The sequence below is a fragment of the Girardinichthys multiradiatus genome, chromosome 2 (genome assembly GCF_021462225.1).
Source record: "Girardinichthys multiradiatus isolate DD_20200921_A chromosome 2, DD_fGirMul_XY1, whole genome shotgun sequence".
NCBI classification, from domain to species: Eukaryota; Metazoa; Chordata; class Actinopteri; order Cyprinodontiformes; family Goodeidae; genus Girardinichthys; species Girardinichthys multiradiatus.
In genome coordinates this window covers 27,510,519-27,527,142 of record NC_061795.1, presented here as the reverse complement: position 1 = coordinate 27,527,142, position 16,624 = coordinate 27,510,519, and the positions used below count along the sequence as shown (strand labels likewise).

The 16,624-nt window shown below is 37.4% G+C and overlaps 1 protein-coding gene across 1 annotated transcript; it reads left to right on the top strand.

Moving 5' to 3' along the window:
* The first annotated feature begins 5,020 nt into the window (after window positions 1-5,020).
* LOC124860947 (retinol dehydrogenase 12-like) lies at window positions 5,021-15,668 on the top strand. Its single transcript, XM_047354562.1, has 7 exons — window positions 5,021-5,286; window positions 7,581-7,721; window positions 7,805-7,996; window positions 8,103-8,264; window positions 8,367-8,483; window positions 9,789-9,993; window positions 13,933-15,668. Exons 1-7 carry the CDS (start codon window positions 5,214-5,216, stop codon window positions 14,036-14,038), a joined length of 996 nt encoding a protein of 331 aa, XP_047210518.1. The 5' UTR covers window positions 5,021-5,213; the 3' UTR covers window positions 14,039-15,668.
* Window positions 15,669-16,624: the final 956 nt, after the last annotated feature.

Sequence of the window (16,624 nt, the reverse complement as noted above, 5' to 3'; positions counted from 1 at the left end):
TACTAGTGTAAATACCTCAATTTGCACAAATCTGTGCTGTTCCCTCCTTCACCTGGCAATATATATTTAGTTATTTGTACTCCTTTAACTTTCACCCATTTTGTCAGGTTACAGCCACACACTACAGTGTATTTCATTGGGAATGTATGTGATACTTGTAAAATGAAAGGATTTTTTTTTTTTTTTTGCAAGTAAGGATCAGAATTAACCCCCTTTACTCTAATAACCCAATATAAATCCAGTTCATCCAATTCACTGGTCACCTAATAAATTCCTCAACTGATAAATAAATAGAGTCCATCTGTGTGTCATTTAATTCTTGTATAATTACAGTTGCTCTGTGAAAACCTGGGAAGTTTGTGAGAGAACATTACTGAACAAACAGCATCACAAAGAACAAGACGCATGGCACTGGTAAGGAAGTTGTGCGAAGCTTTGAACTGATCTTGGGGCGCCGTTAAAACCATCATGTGAAAATAGGTAAGGGTAGAGTACAAATGAAAACCTATCAAGGTCATCCAAGTAAACTCACAGACCTGGGAAGAAGAGCATTTATCTTAGAAAACAGCCGAAGGGCCCATGGTAACTGCTCTGGTGTGAATATCTGTTGACATGACGGCTATTAGATGAGCACTCCTCTAACCGGGGCCAAAAGAAAGTCATAAGAAGCCTTGTTTGACGTTTGCCACATTCCATGTAGAGGATAGAACTGGATCAGATAAGAGCAAAATATTACTTTTAGGGCTACAGGCAAATTGTGTTTACATATTTTCTTTAGAGAAAAATTAGTTGGTTGCTGGAAAGCCTATGCACAGGGCAATAGGTACTATGTAATACTGACACAACATATATGTGACCAATACACCTGAAGGAATAAAAACCAATACAGCACAAAATCTTTAACATACTATCTGCACTCTGAAGCAGGGTTGTGGCAGCATCATTCTGTGGAGATGCTTTTCTTCAGCTGGTAAAGGGAAGCTGGATGGATGGAGCTAAAAGAAATTGCAGAAGATCCTGTTTGAGGCTGCAAATGACCTCGGCGTTCACATTCTAGCAGGACAACAAAGTTAAACATACAGCTTTACCCACAGTGAAATAATTCATCCTTATTTGCAGCAGCAGTCGGCTCTACAAAGAATCGACTCAGAGGGCTGAAAACAAATGCATGTCACACTTCTTCAGATGTTTGTTTGTTAAAAAAAAGTTAAACTATATATTATTTTCCTTTAACCTCACAACTATGCACTACTTCATGTTGTTCTATCACTTAAAATTTAAATAAAACACATCTTATAAAACCCAGACTTAGAAAGAAACCATTCCGGGCAAATCATCTAACTCCCATATGAGCATAAAAAGCCAATTACTCATTTCATGGGGAAGCGAATATGCATAAAACCAAATAAGATGAAACAGAAATGTAAACAGATCCGTAAAAGTTTTGAAGAAGATCATTGTCATCACCACCGTTTGTTTCAGCTTCATCTTTGCTAGCTGATCAGCTTCTTGTGCCTCTTGTGATGTCATTGATCCAAATATATACAAAGGAGAACATGATTTTTTAGGGGGGTTTTAAAAACATTGCATTTGGTAAAATCCTGCTGTGGAAATCTAGGTTTTATTAGTTGCGTTTTTACTGGCAGTGTAGATTTATTAGTGTGAAAAAAAAGACACCATTGGATAGTTCCTTTGAAATATCTTCACATTAAAAGCTTTTCTCTTAAAAGGATAACGTTTTCTATTCTCTTGGACCATATATTCTTAATATCCTTTGGGATAGCCAATAAACCCTGGTTTCTTTAGCAACAAATCATTTTACTGTCCTACTGCACTCTCTTTTGTTTCATAATTCATAGATTCCACTAGCCAGTTTATATTTTTATTCCACTTTCTTGACCTCTTAGAACTATAAAAACCTTTTATGAACCTTATAACTGTTGAATCAGTAAGCTGTTTTCAGTTTATTTCTCTGTCTGTTTTAGCTAACAGCTTGATGAATAATTAGAAATTTAGTCAGAACACACTGAAATTGATCTTGATCAGAAATTATTAGTAGAATGAAAACAGGAAAGTCGCATTCCAAAACGTCTCAGCAGAAGGCCCTCTAATTTTAGCAGTGGAAGCTTACCATAATGGGAGAGTGACTGTAAAATGAGCTGAGCAGTCACATGACAGGTTTGGTTGAGAGCCAGTAGTCAGGTCACCTCTGAAGTACTCTAAGAGAATATAGACATTGTAGTGATTAGAAAAAACTATTGAAATTCAGAGATCTGGGTCAGTCTATGTCTGGCAAGAGATGACAATAGTCATTGTTTTTTTTTTTGCAAAACTATAAAAAGGCAAATTAATTTGAGTTGGGTTTTTTTCTCCCCTTGAACCGTAAAGCTTGGCCCTGCGGCTTTAATGAGTGACTGTAATGAAGAAGTAGAGAGGTAGGGCTCAGTGACAGTTGCATAATCCTTTCTGTTTGACAACAGTCCTTGAAGTCTCAGTCTTTTAGCATGTCTGCATGCACACTGCTTCAGATCTTCTCAGTTGTCACCTTGTAAACCCCAAGGTCAGGTCAGTTTTTAACCCTTGTTCAGACTCAGGTCAGAAAACTCCATAGAGCTCTAAGGTTCAGAGCAGGACGCGACTTTTTGATTGGACAAGGTGAAAATTTTCTCACATCAGTACACACGTTGTACATGTTTTATTTGAATTCAGGTGCAGCTTTCAGCAGACTTCAGGTTGGATTTCAAAGTGTAGGCGGATGCTATTATTACTGTAATCATACTGTTGGGTTTCAGCTATTGTCTACTAGTGCAATAGCAGGGCCTCACCTCTTTGCACTTGTAGGAGCTTAGTATGTCCTTTGATGCTAAAGTACAATATTTGGAGTAAAAACAAGTTCCACGTCCTGACGGAGAATAATAATTTTAAAAACTCACAATCATTCAAACACACTCTCTGGAGGATGCAGATGATGCAGATGCTCCACCTGCTGGAGTCTACTGAGAGGTACTGGTGGTTTGTTGGTGAGCCTACACTGACCTCTGCTGACGCTTATTCACAATATTAATTTCAATGGAGAGCTTCTCTTGGCGTAATCTTGCAAATTGCTGTGAGATGATATTGTACTTTGCTACACATGGTGTAACCCATTCCTTTCACCTTTCACTTTATTTTCTTTTCAGTTAATGCACCGACGGGACAGCAAACTTTCACTAAATGTTCCAAAGCAACATTTAAATACATAAATCCCAAACGGTGGTTAAAAGGGGGCATATCATGCTTTTCCTTTTCACACTTAAATCATTCAGTTGTTGTCTACATTAAGTGGAACTGCAATGCTTTGGTCTGAATTCCTTGTTATTGTAGCTCCACAGGCCTCTGTTTTACCCCTGTTCTGAGGTGTGTCTGAGAACAACTTGTTTTGGTGCGAGCTCTTTGAATGCTACTGAGGCACTTCACACCCGCAGAAGGCACGATGCTACTGCTATCAAAACAGTGGCCAGGTTGCCACATCAACAAACAATAAATTCATGTCTAAAATAAAGTTTGTTGTCATTTCAGTGTTAGTTGCAGCTCACTGCTTTGCTGTGTTCATCGTTTCACTAGACAGAAGGAACTGACCCCTTAATCAGATGAAGTCTTTCAGCAAATCCTTCTTGACACTGGTGGAGGTTGCAGAAGATATTGTTCTTGTGCCTTTCGCAGATAAAGAGAAATTTCCCCACTGATGTGGGTACATTTTAATGAAAAATAAAATGTGACCAGGTACTTTGAAAAGGTTCTGATGCTGGAGGTCGGTGTAATGAATTGTGTGGGTTAATACACCAAACAATGGAACCAAACTTGTATTGTAGGCATACTTGAGCTTGCGAATAAAAGTGGCAGATACACAAAATTGGTCACCCCCAGGTCAACAATCTTATTTAGCTGATCCTCAGCAAATACTGTGACGTAACAGTTGGAAAAACCTAACAGATGATAGAGAAAACTAAACGGACTGAAAAATATGACCCAAACAGATTATAAAGATATCTCCGCAACACCTGGAGATACTAAATTCAACTTTTCTGCACTCCTACATACTCCAAGTACACAACAAAAGGTATTTAAAGGATAAAAAAGTGAATTTTTCTTGATTTGTCCCCTTTAAAACCCAACATTTGTTGGCTGCTGGAGAATGAACAATGCATGATTACAGAAACATAGTGTGATGACTGCTACTTTGATTAAGTGTTTGATAAAGTGTTTATACTCTTTATTAACATTTAATTATTTATTTATTATTATTTTTGTCATTAGCTTAGTGGGGAAAAATGTTGATGGGATCTCATTGCTCTTTGAGTAATTTGCTGGTTAATTTGTGAAACAGGCTATCGGAAGGATGACAGAATAATAACAATTGATAACCTACAAACGAGATGCTTTGAGGACTCTTTTAAGTTGTAGCATAACAGAACTAATCAAAAGAACAAAAGAACTATGGAAAAAAAATAAAAACAAAAACCCGCTATATTCACAGTTTCACTGAATGGACAAAAGCTTTTCTACACTACTTTTTTTGGCAGTGCTTAACATGCTGATCCAACCCCTGGATAGTTACATTCCAATAACAAATGAACAAATGTTGGTTTTCATCTGCTTAAGTTCTCTAAATTTCATAAAACTTACTAATTAAGGTCTGAATATTTCTAAATGGAAACTTGGCCAATAATTTTCTTTTCACTTCTCTGGAAGTTTGAGCTGTTACAAATTTATATAGTTATTAGAAAAAAATGCAGAAATATATATCTATTTATTTTTTTGCTATTTGTTTTACTCCAAAAAATTAGACTGCTACGTTTATTATCGCTAAATAATAGTAATACATGGAATAGGCAAAAATGACCCATTAAGTATTAACCTCACAAAGGTTTATTGAAATTATCTTGGACATTTTTTAGTTATCAATTTAAGACGACGGAAGCGCTGGTTTTGAAAAGCGTTGAGATGAAGAACCAATGAGCTTCCTCTTTAGTGTGGCAGTGGGCGGTACTTCCGGCGCGTGTGTTACGTAGCTCTGAGCAGCAGACGAGTTTTTCTTGTAGTTATTTCGTATCCGTATGTCTGAGTAACCTCAGAAGTCGGAGCTGCTCAGCTTGCGCTGCTGAAACTGCTGTGTTGAACGGAGCCAGTTGTTTGTTTTTTTTTATCCGTAGGAGTGCAGCGACCCTTAAGCAATGCAGGCCGTCACAGCTACAAGGTTATTTTTTCTCCAGTACCCCAAAACTATTGCGGTGGTCACACTTACAGGTAATGTAGCCACCGGCGTCCTGAGTTTTTAGAAGAAACAAGCGGAGGAAATGGTTTTAAATAAACCACTCACTTGTGAATCACATTAAATCGTGTCGCATCTGTAATGTTTTAGTAAGGAACATTTATTGAAATAAATAGGTTTACGTGGCTTGTAGCTTAACAGGCGAACAATATTTCATTTTTCATATATAAATGTATAGCATGGTACACCAAATAAATATGGGAAAACCAACCACACTTAGAGGACGTTTTCTTAACAGTTGGTTTGTTCCTTGACAGTCAGCCGGCGGATGACCCGGCGACGAGGGTGGGATTTTCCTCTTTAAGGAGGGCAAACACTTTTGCTAAAATGAGAGACCTGTTAGAGCTGTTTGTTTATTATATGACAAAATAGTTGAAAATATAAATGTACAAAACTGGAATACAAATGTCCAGATATCACTGGTTAATCACTGCATAGTCTGACTTTTATCATATGTTGCAGAGTTAGGCGCTGACTAAATTCACTTTAAACCAAATATAGATAATCTTGTTATATTTATAGTATCCAACCATGCTAATACACACTGATCTGTAAAAAAAAAAAGTTTAGTCCCCGCCCTCCCGGCGCACCCATCGGCTGGTAAATGGTGCGGACCTAGTCACACCCATCAGCACGTTATTTAGGCTTTTTGCGGTTTTGTAATTGGCTTATTACATAAGAGCAAGGAGAAATGGAGCGATTTTAAATAGATAGTTTCTTTAAGCACTTCTGGACAACCGTTAAAATAGTAGGCTTATTCCATGCATGTTTACCATGATCGTCCATGTTTATAGTTTTGTGTATGTTCTTTTCATGTGTCGTCCCGCGATGGAGGAATGCTTTATCTAGCAACACCACAAAACCTTAAAAAAAACTCTTGAAGAACCAACACCTTACAGATCCTCTCCTACCCTAGCATCCATCTCTACCCCCCTACTTCATTATTTTTTCTCCACATCCCCTTATGTTCTACTCACTCTATTTCTACACTGTCACCCCTGTCACATCTGCCAGAACCCGAATAGTGGTCTTCCTTTTGGGTAGCTTACTATTAGCTTTGTTATTAACTGCATTTTTATATCCTAATTTGTAAGTCGATCTGGATAAAAGTATCTGCCAAATGCATAAACTTAAACATGAATAATCATTTTCTAGGCTTGGCCCTAAAAACTGTATTTCGGTTATCCGCCTTAATAAATTCAATTTAATTTTGTGCCTAAGATTTTTGGATTTCTATGTTCACTCACACTAGCTAGAGCAAAGACAAGTACAATTTTATTTTTTTAAAATGTATTCAGGAGCAAAATTCGAAATAAATGCTATCATAGAGCGTGGAGTAAAAAGACGCACAGCAAATAAAATAAAGCAGTTACAACCGGGTCAGTAATTAAACACCTACTCACTCTTTATATTGTGTTAATGAGACAATAGTTATGGCAGCTTTCTCTCTTGTTGTTAGTATTCATTGAAAATGCAAGCTGTCCTATTTTGCTAAGGTAAGAGGTCAACGGGCTACATGTCGAGTATGAGAAGACAGAACCTTAAAAATGTTGGTGGACACCAGACATTTCCATACATAACTTTGTTCTCCTTAAGCCACTTTGTAACAGTTTAATTTAGGGTCTATCCCCATTTATGAAGACAAATTTAACCAGTTTTTTTGAGATGCTGCTTTTATATTTCCACATAAAGTTGTTTCCTTGTGACATTATCTGTTTTTTCAAGTGCACCAGTAGTAGTGCTCCTGTAGCAAGAGACCCACAGACCATATTGCTGCCCTACACCCTCGTATTTTGCTGTTACTATGTGGTTCTCAGGCTTGCAATCTTCAGCCTTTTTCGTCCAAATGTAACGATAGTCATTATGGTCAAACGCTTCAATTTTAATTTTCAGACCACATGGCATGTGTTCATAATTAAGGTGTTTACCCCTGTGTGCATTTGCAAAATGTAATTGGCGTTTTTGTGGGTTTTGGAGTAATGACTTCTTCCCCTCTGAGTGGCCTTTCAGCCATGACAGTACGGGACTCGTTTTTTAGGTTTTCTCGTGATGTCACACAAGAAAAGCAATGTGTTTGATGCGCTGCCTTTAAATAGATCCGCAGGTGTGCCTGCAGTTAGCTCGGATATTGTGAATAAACCTATTATGTGGGCTTTCCCAAATAAAGGCATAGCAAGCTTAGTATGTACATCTCAGATTTTGAAGGAAGTAGTAAAGGATGGAGTGTTTTTTGATTTGTTTTAGTAACTATCTGGACATTGTTTTACAGGAGTGGGTTTGTTTGGATTGAAGAAATGGATGGCTGGGGGAGTGTGTCACAGCAAAGCCAGGTTAGATGGAAAAATCGTACTGATCACCGGAGCCAACACTGGAATCGGCAAAGAGACCGCCGTTGACCTGGCCAGAAGAGGTTGATGTTTTTCCTTGGTTTTATTTATTGTGGGAAAGACACAGTTCTGTCAAAACCTAACAGCTTGTGCTTCTGGGTAACAGGTGCGAGGGTAATCCTGGCCTGCAGAGACATGGACAGAGCTAACAACGCTGCAGAGGAAATTAAAAAGAAAAGTGGGAATGATAACGTGGTCGTCAAAAAGTTAGACTTGGCTTCTCTGCAGTCGGTGCGCCTGTTTGCAAAAGACGTTGCTGCAAATGAAGCGCGTCTGGATGTTCTCATCAATAATGCAGGTGGCTAATGAATCAGACATGACCCTTGATGATATGGCATTTCATGTTCAGCAGATGTCAGACGGTCTCTGCGGTGAAATAAATGAACCCGTGTTCTTATCTCTAGGCGTTATGTGCTGCCCACAATGGAAGACTGAAGATGGCTTTGATTTGCAGTTTGGCGTTAATCATCTGGGTCATTTCCTTCTAACGAATTGCCTGTTGGATCTCCTAAAGCAGTCAGCACCATGCCGCATCGTCAATGTCTCCAGTTTAGCACATGAAAGAGGTGCAGTTTTTTTTTCTCCTGTTTGTTTCACATTGGACGGTTCTTTTTGGTTTAACATCTTTACAGCTCTTTAAATATGGATGTCCTCTCTTTATTTGACAGGTCAAATCAACTTTGATGATATAAATCAGGAGATAAATTATAATCCTTGGAGAAGCTACTCTCAAAGTAAACTCGCCAATGTCCTCTTTACTAGAGAGCTGGCCAAAAGGTTACAAGGTACTAAATTCTTCTTTCACTTACGATAAAAAGAATGTTGTCTGCGTTTTCAGATTACTGTTGTAACATACAGTGACCCCCACACTTTGGCACACAATGCAAAGATGCTTAAAAAGCTATAAAATAAACTCTTAATTGCAGTAACATAATATCACACTGATAATTTACCAACATTCAGCTTTTACTTTCTCTACATTTAATTTGTTATGAAAAATGCTATATATGATCACTGTTATTAACTTTTTAATTAATTTAATTAATTTTTATTGCTTTACAAAACTCCTGATGCCACAATTGGCACCCGACAACAGGGTCCCTGTTGGTTTTCAACCCATTTCTACAATCATGCACTCCAACAAGGTTACCAGGGGTTTCTGATGAGAAAACGGGCCAATAGCATCAAAGATCCTTCACTGTACTTATCGGTCTATTTAATACAAGACTAACATGAACTGCTAAAGCACATTTCATCTGAGACCTGCAATATTTTTCCCCTGAAGCTTACAGTCCTCTAAGTTTCTTTTACACTGTATTTTTCCAGAGGAGAGGAGACACAGCTGTGGTCAGGATTAAAGCCCACGGTTCTGGCCATAACCTGTGATCATTTCACACTATTTACTCTGTAAAACCTAGTTACTTTCACATGCGTTTAATAATTAAAGCCTGAGAAATATGTCCCAAAGAATTGTTACCCACATCACAAAGAGCAGCAGCAGCAGCAGGATGTTTTCTCTTACTTTAACTGCTGTTAAGGGTCCACAGAGGATGTGGTTGTTTTTATTTGTGCCTCAAAACATAAACATTTCAAAATTCCAGAATATTACCTTGACTTAAGGATTTACTCCCTCTTTCTTCACAGATGGCTGTAAACAGATACCAGTTTTAAAATGTATTTATTGGAATTAAAGTTAGCAGCAAATGACTTGTAGTCTGATTTTATTAAAGACAAAATTTGAAATGCTTGACTCCCTCCGTTTATAAAACTTAATCCAAAGTTTTGTAATACTAACTAAAAGCAGCTAAAGTTCTGATCAACTTCTAAAAATAAAATCTTCTAATAATGAAAATATTTACATTTATTTTATTGGAACTTTGTTTAGTCCCAATAATCACAGATTCTGTTTAAAATCAATAATTTTTTTCCTCTGAATAATTTGTACTCAAATGAAAGCCTGGATTTGCTCATTTTTATCAGTGGGAGAGTATGCTACAATAATAAAAGGTTCAATTTCTTTTCCCAAATCTTCACCAGGGATGCTGTAAATACAACGATAGCATCATGTTTAACATGGTGTCTTTATTTAGGTACCGGGGTAACAACATACAGCCTCCACCCTGGAGTTATTCGCACTGAGCTTGGACGACACTTTTTGCCCACCATACCCCTGTGGAAGAGAGTGTTATACAAACCATTCAGCTTCATCATTAAGAATCCCACAGAGGGCGCACAGACCACCATCTACTGTGCTGTGGAGGAAAACCTGCAAAACGAGAGTGGATTTTACTACAGGTAAACTCAATATTGCCCCAGCCTGTAATGAATGGTATGGGATTTAATGCATATTTATTAAATAATGTAATTAAACACAGTGTCACAACCAATGATTTTAAATCATAAGGCTATGTATAATGCAATGACTGAACAGGCATAGGCAGAAGCAAAATGCCTCTATGAATATGCCTAATCTACACTAATGGCATAGAATAGCAGGAAAAAACAATAGAAAACAAGAATTTACAGTTTTAGCTTTTAAACATAGTTTTACTGGCCAGTCTTTTGAAAACCAAAAGTAAGATACTAATTCTTACATTTGTATTTGCTCCATTACATATTTTTACTCCCGTGATAAAAATGCATCTCCTCTTGATGCATTCCTTGTGCTTTTTGTACAGCAAACAAGAAGTGTCATTGATTTTGCTCTGAATGTTATTTGTATTATTTTATGATGGTATAACTTCAGGTGCATTTTTGTGAGGATAACGCAAATTTTATTTCAATTAAAATGGCTCGTTTATGTAGAACAATTAGCTATAATAGTTTTAATAGTTGACCCACACAGTTCTACACTTCAAAAAAAGTTAAAGATCATAAATTATATGCAAGGCTTTTACAAGATTTTTACAGGAATGCTACATTACCTTTTAATAAAATCAATATGTTGTTACCATAATCCATGATATGGGGAGAATAGTCCACAGAAGACTGTGGTACTGTTTTACTGTGTCAATGTGCATCAATCTGTGTCTTATGTTTGATTTAGACAACAGAATTTAATCCCAGAATCCTTCCCAAAATTCAGACCCCTCCAAAGTTTTTCACATTTCCAATATATTTCAAACTCAGTAGCAAAGTAAAAACAGAAAAACTATGTTTAAAGAAGTGTTTAGAGCCTTTGTGATTACATTCAGTTTGATACATCTCACTTGTTTTAGTTGCCAAGGAGCTTGAGAAGCTTCAGTCGTTGAGCAGGATTTAATCTCTGCATCATTTAGTTACTAAACATATGTATGTTTATTAATTTAGTTTGAAGTTTGAAAAGAGCGACAGACTTCCCAAGTTTGCGTGAAAGAACAGCGGGGATTTTGTAGGGTTAAAATGCCTTTCATATCAAGAAACAAACGCTGGAGTATTTAGCAACAGTTTCCAGTTGTATTTAGGGGAAAAGCAGCATTGACGTTACTAATGTGATCCTTACAGAAATAAGTGATTGTGGCAGCGTCATTATGGCAGCAATTATGTAAAAAGAATGTATATAGCATTCTTCAAGTGAAGTCCTTCGCAATAAGACAAAAACAACAAAAGCAACCAATAAAGCAAATAATTGCCACCCAGAAAAGTTAAAAAGAAATTTTTTTTCTAAGTGGCAACCAGTCCAGCTTAAAGGGAGACAGTTTCAGTCTGAAGCCCGCTGTTACAAATGCCGTCTTTCCTTCAGTGTTTTAGCCTTGTATGCTGCATGGCCAGCAGGCTGCTGGTTTTGCGCAGAAGGAAAGATGGATGCAGAAAACATATTCAGCTAATCTGAATAAAAAGCTTCAGTCCTACTGCTGAAAAAAACATTTTCATTCTGTTGAGATCTGAAGAACACAATAAAGAAAATACAACAGTTGCTTTAGTAAAACTTAAAGTATCCTGGAGTAAGCCAAGAGTGACTCTAAAATTTCCCATTTTCTGTGTGAGTTTAAGCATTTTTTTGTCAAGATGAGTTGGGGAAAAAAGTTATGATGGGAAAATGTGCCAAACTTTGTGGGATAAAGATGCTAAAACACAGAACTTTTTCTTTAGTGCCAATTCACACACAAAAAAAACATCATCTCAAGGCATATCACAAGACGAACAGGTCCAATTCATATCAGAAATACATAATCAAATTCATCTGACTGAACCTGATCATACTAAAAAAATTCAAATATGATTGATTTTTAATGCCAATCGGTAGAAATGTTTCTGTCTTGGAAAGTTTTGCCGATTTTTACTGACTTTACAGCAATCCCTCATCTTGAGCAAGCACATGGCAATATTGCATGGCAGAGATTTTTCTATAACTTTTCCTCTGCACATTATGCCACAGAATATCTGCTTGGTTCTGTGTTTGATTTTATGTGCAGTAGCATATTGAGACTGATTGCTTTGGCACTGACATACTAATCTGCGATCAGTTATTGAAATTTCTGTAAAACCGACAATCAATTCACTAATGTCTCTGTGAAAAGTTCTTAGATATGATTCGGATCAGTTATGATGTTTTCGGTCATCCTAATGTCCAGATCCGCCATGCTTTTAATCAAACACAGCAGACCCAGAGCAACATTAACCTTCATTTAGAATTATGAGCCTTGTCATGATGAATTTCACACCATATTCCCGGTCCTTTTAACTCTGCTGACTCCCGAGGGACATTTACACCTTTTCCTGACATTAAATGCTGCTCTATGATCATCTGGTTGCTAACGTTGTGTGTCACCTAAGCAGCGCTTTCTGGGTCAGGTACAATGGGTTCTGCAGAACTTTCTTAGCATAAAATAGCTGCTTGCTGAGTTGATAAGAGCAAAGCTGTGGGCTGGAAAACCACAGCAATTATCTGCAATGCATTTAAAGACCCTGTAAAAGTGAAACACATTACAAAGGCGGTTGATAAGTACCTATAAGAAAAGCTCCTTCACATTATGCAGATATTACGGAAGTAGACACACTCACACTGATGTAAAACAAAGTAGACAAGACACAACTGTAGAAGGGAATTCTTGATTCTCGTTTAAAGGCAATAACTCTATACTGGTGAAAATAAATATCATATAATACATTTTGTAAGTATTTTACAAAACTGTTATTTTGCTAACCACATTTTTTCCACATTGCAACCACCAATTTTAAGACATTTTATTTGGATTCTTAGTGATAGACCAAAGCAGCACATAACTGTGAAGTGGAAGGAGAATGATACACATTCAAACAAAAGTTTTATGTTTATCTTTGTTTTAAAATCTGAAATTAGAAATGAAATGATGGTTCTTTCAAAATGACAACCAATGTTCTGTGGTAGACATTTACAAAAAATTATTAAGTTGCCCTTTTTGAAAAGGTCATATAACATTTGCTCCTCTAATTTAGTTTTATTTAGCTGGATTGGGGGAAAAAATGGTCTTTGTGTTGTAAAGGTTGCAGACCCCATGACCTAAACTGACAGGCATGGCAAACCTGGTAGAGATACACCCCAAAAGACTAGCTGCTGTAATTACAGTGGAAAGAGATTCTAGAAAGTATTCACTCAGGAGGAGGGAATACAAATGCACAATAAAAATGTTTCTAGTTTAATTTGTAATAAAAAAAAAATAAAGATTTTGAAATCCCCTTCACCCTGATGCACTGCTTTCTGTTTGCCCATCACAAAAAAGCCAGATAAACTGCTTTGATATTTGTGGTTGTATTCATGGCGTATGAATACTTTAGCAAGGCAATAAAATGTAATTAAATATAATACAATAACCAAACTTCTGACTTTAAAACAGGCATTTGCTTTTATTATTTAAACATAACACATTTGCAGTTCATTAATAGCTGTTTGTGTTTATTTTGCTCTCTGCAAAATTAAAAAGGCCCCAGCTCCTCATTAATGTGTTTTTACCCCCAACTTGTATAAATCTAATAAACTCAACAACCTTCCTAATGGAGTAAACAAAAAGAAAATATTGATTGCATCTTGGATTGTGAGGGAAGGAAGAACTGTCCTGCTGACAATGATACATTTACTTATTAAATGTACAATGTCTCTTTAGCAGCCAGCTGAATAACCATCATTATCTTGGACAAATATTGCTTTATTACTCTGTAAATTACTGCCCGGTTGCCAATTGTTTTCATTTATTGTGGAGTGATCAACTGACTCGTGTGTACTTGTGTGAATCAAGTCATGTGTTTAACATCCAATTCTTTCCCTGATTACTGCAGCGACTGTGCCCGTAAAGCAACTGCCCCTCAGGGACGTGATGATGAAGCTGCCAAGAAGCTGTGGGATCTGAGTGCCTCCATGGTGGGTCTGACACCGTCACAGTGACGCGAATGATGGTGGCGATGGCTGTCGTTGTCTTCACAGCACCGATGGGATCGCAAAGCAACCCCAATAATGAACTGGTGTTCTTTCTGGCGAGGATCAGTGTGACTCTCACAAATAAGATAACAAGCAAAACACAGGAATTCATGTTTGATAGACATTTATTTAGAATGTACAACAAACTACTTGCAAAAATACTATCCATTCAACTATGTTGTATTTTCTCTTTTTAAAAAGAAGCACTGCTTCACAGGTAAGAGACATGGAAGCTGAACGATCGTTAAACTGTCATTAAATTACATTTTTACCATCGTCTGCATTGACTGGGAGCTCATATGTTATCCACTTTTACAAGACGTACTTTCATAAGCCTTTTTTTAACACTGCTAATCGTGACATTTTCATTTTTTTCTCATGGGCATTAAAGTGCTTTTAAACATCACAGCCCATTGTCTTGCCCATAAGGCAGGATGTTGATTAACATTGGGTTTACTCATCCTTTGTCTTTATTTTGTTTTATGTCAAATGAACAATGTATACATTGTTAAAGGGCAGTTCAGTATTTTTAAAGTGAGATTCTGTAAAACGTTATAAGCACTAAATATCTTACCTAAATCTTCATTTTGTCTATATTCAGATTGGTTGCCTCTGAATGCTGACCCTAAGCTAACAAATAATGTCACAAAACAACTCCAATCTCCAAAATGCTATATCGGTTTTTGCAAAGACTATTTTATTAACCGTTAAACTGTTGCCATGTTTGCATTGGGCAGATATTTGCAGAGAACGTAATGATTATTTACAAGAGAAATGAAGGTTGGAGGCGGTCCACCACTAATGATCCTCCTGTTTGAAACATGTACTATGAACGGAAGAACTAATGGGGTCAGGTCAGAGTAACTGATAGAAAAGTAAAATGGTGTGAGAAGTAAAAATATTACAGCTTTCAAGTGAATGTTTTTTTTTTTATTGAAGAGTGGCAAAGAAGAAGTGAATTGTTGAACTATACATCTTCTTGCAATGTAACGCTATGAGTGGTACATTAACCCTGTAATACACGACCCTCCACTGTAAAAGAGTGTGGTGGGGGCACCAACATACTGCGGGGAGGTTTTTCTTCAGTAAGACCTGGGAAGCTGGTCAGTTTAGAGGCTTCCAAGAACACAGTTTTAATCACTTTTTACACAGTCTTAGTTTTCTCTCACACTCAATGATTCACGTGTTATCGGTATGTGTTTCACACAAAGAGATAAATGGTGGCGCACCACCTCCGGCTTCCATTTTCTTTGTACATTAACATAGGCTTCTTTGAAAATAGCTGCCCAATGCAAACTTTATGGTTGTTTAAAAGTTGATCAAATATGATTTGCTATGACTATTTGGCCTTTGGAGTTGTTATAAGAGCATTGCTTACATTTTAGCTTCTCATAGCATTAACTCTTAGCTTCAGCCTCTTAGATCTAATAAGCTGGATTTGCACTAAATGAACACATCTAGAGAGGTATCAGCTGCAGTAAGGATAATGACTACTTCCATTCTTCTAGTAGAATCCCGCTTCAAAAATTCTGAACTATCCGTTTAAGTTCATGAACATAAACTGCCTTCATATAATAAACATATCTGTTCATTCCTCTTTTTTGTTTCTTTCTCTTGAAGGCACTTACAAAATTGCTACAGTCAGGTTTTATCCCACTCAAAGCTACATCTCAGGGAAGTGCATCACTCCTTTGTCTTTTCCAGAGAAAGTCCATTAATGGTGCTAATTTCATATGCACAAAGTGCACCCAAGTGGCCTGCTGGCTACAAATGAACCCTGTTATGTTCCCTACAAATTACACAATCATGTAAAAGAAAATTTAGAGAAAGAGGTACCACGTCTTGGCGTTTACATTCAAAAGTAATACATATACAGGAGATCTTGTAAAGTTTAAAGACAATAATCCTTAAGCTGGGTGTAACAGCAAAGAAATCGCTATATTGCTTAGTTTCGATATACACTGCTGAAAAAAATAAAGGGAACACTTAAACAACACAATATAACTCCAAGTAAATCAAACTTCTGTGAAATCAAACTGTCCACTTTGGAAGCAACACTGATTGACAATCAATTTCACATGATGTTGTTCAAATGGAAAAGACAACAGGGGGAAATCTTTGGCGATTAGCAAGAAACACTCAATAAAGGAGTGGTTCTGCAGGTGGGGACCACAGACCACGTCTCAGTACCTTTGCTTTCTGGCTGATGTTTTGGTCACTTTTGAATGTTGGTGGTGCTTTCACACTCGTGGTAGCATGAGACGGACTCTACAACCCACAAAAGTGGCTCAGGTAGTGCAGCTCATCCAGGATGGCACATCAATGCGAGCTGTGGCAAGAAGGTTTGCTGTGTCTGTCAGCGTAGTGTCCAGAGCCTGGAGGCTCTACCAGGAGACAGACCAGTACACCAGGAGATGTGGAGGAGGCAACAACCCAGCAGCAGGACCCCTACCTCCGCCTTTGTGCAAGGAGGAACAGGAGGAGCACTGCCAGAGCTCTGCAAAAGGACCTCCAGCAGGCCACAAATGTGCATGTGTCTGCACAAATGGTTAG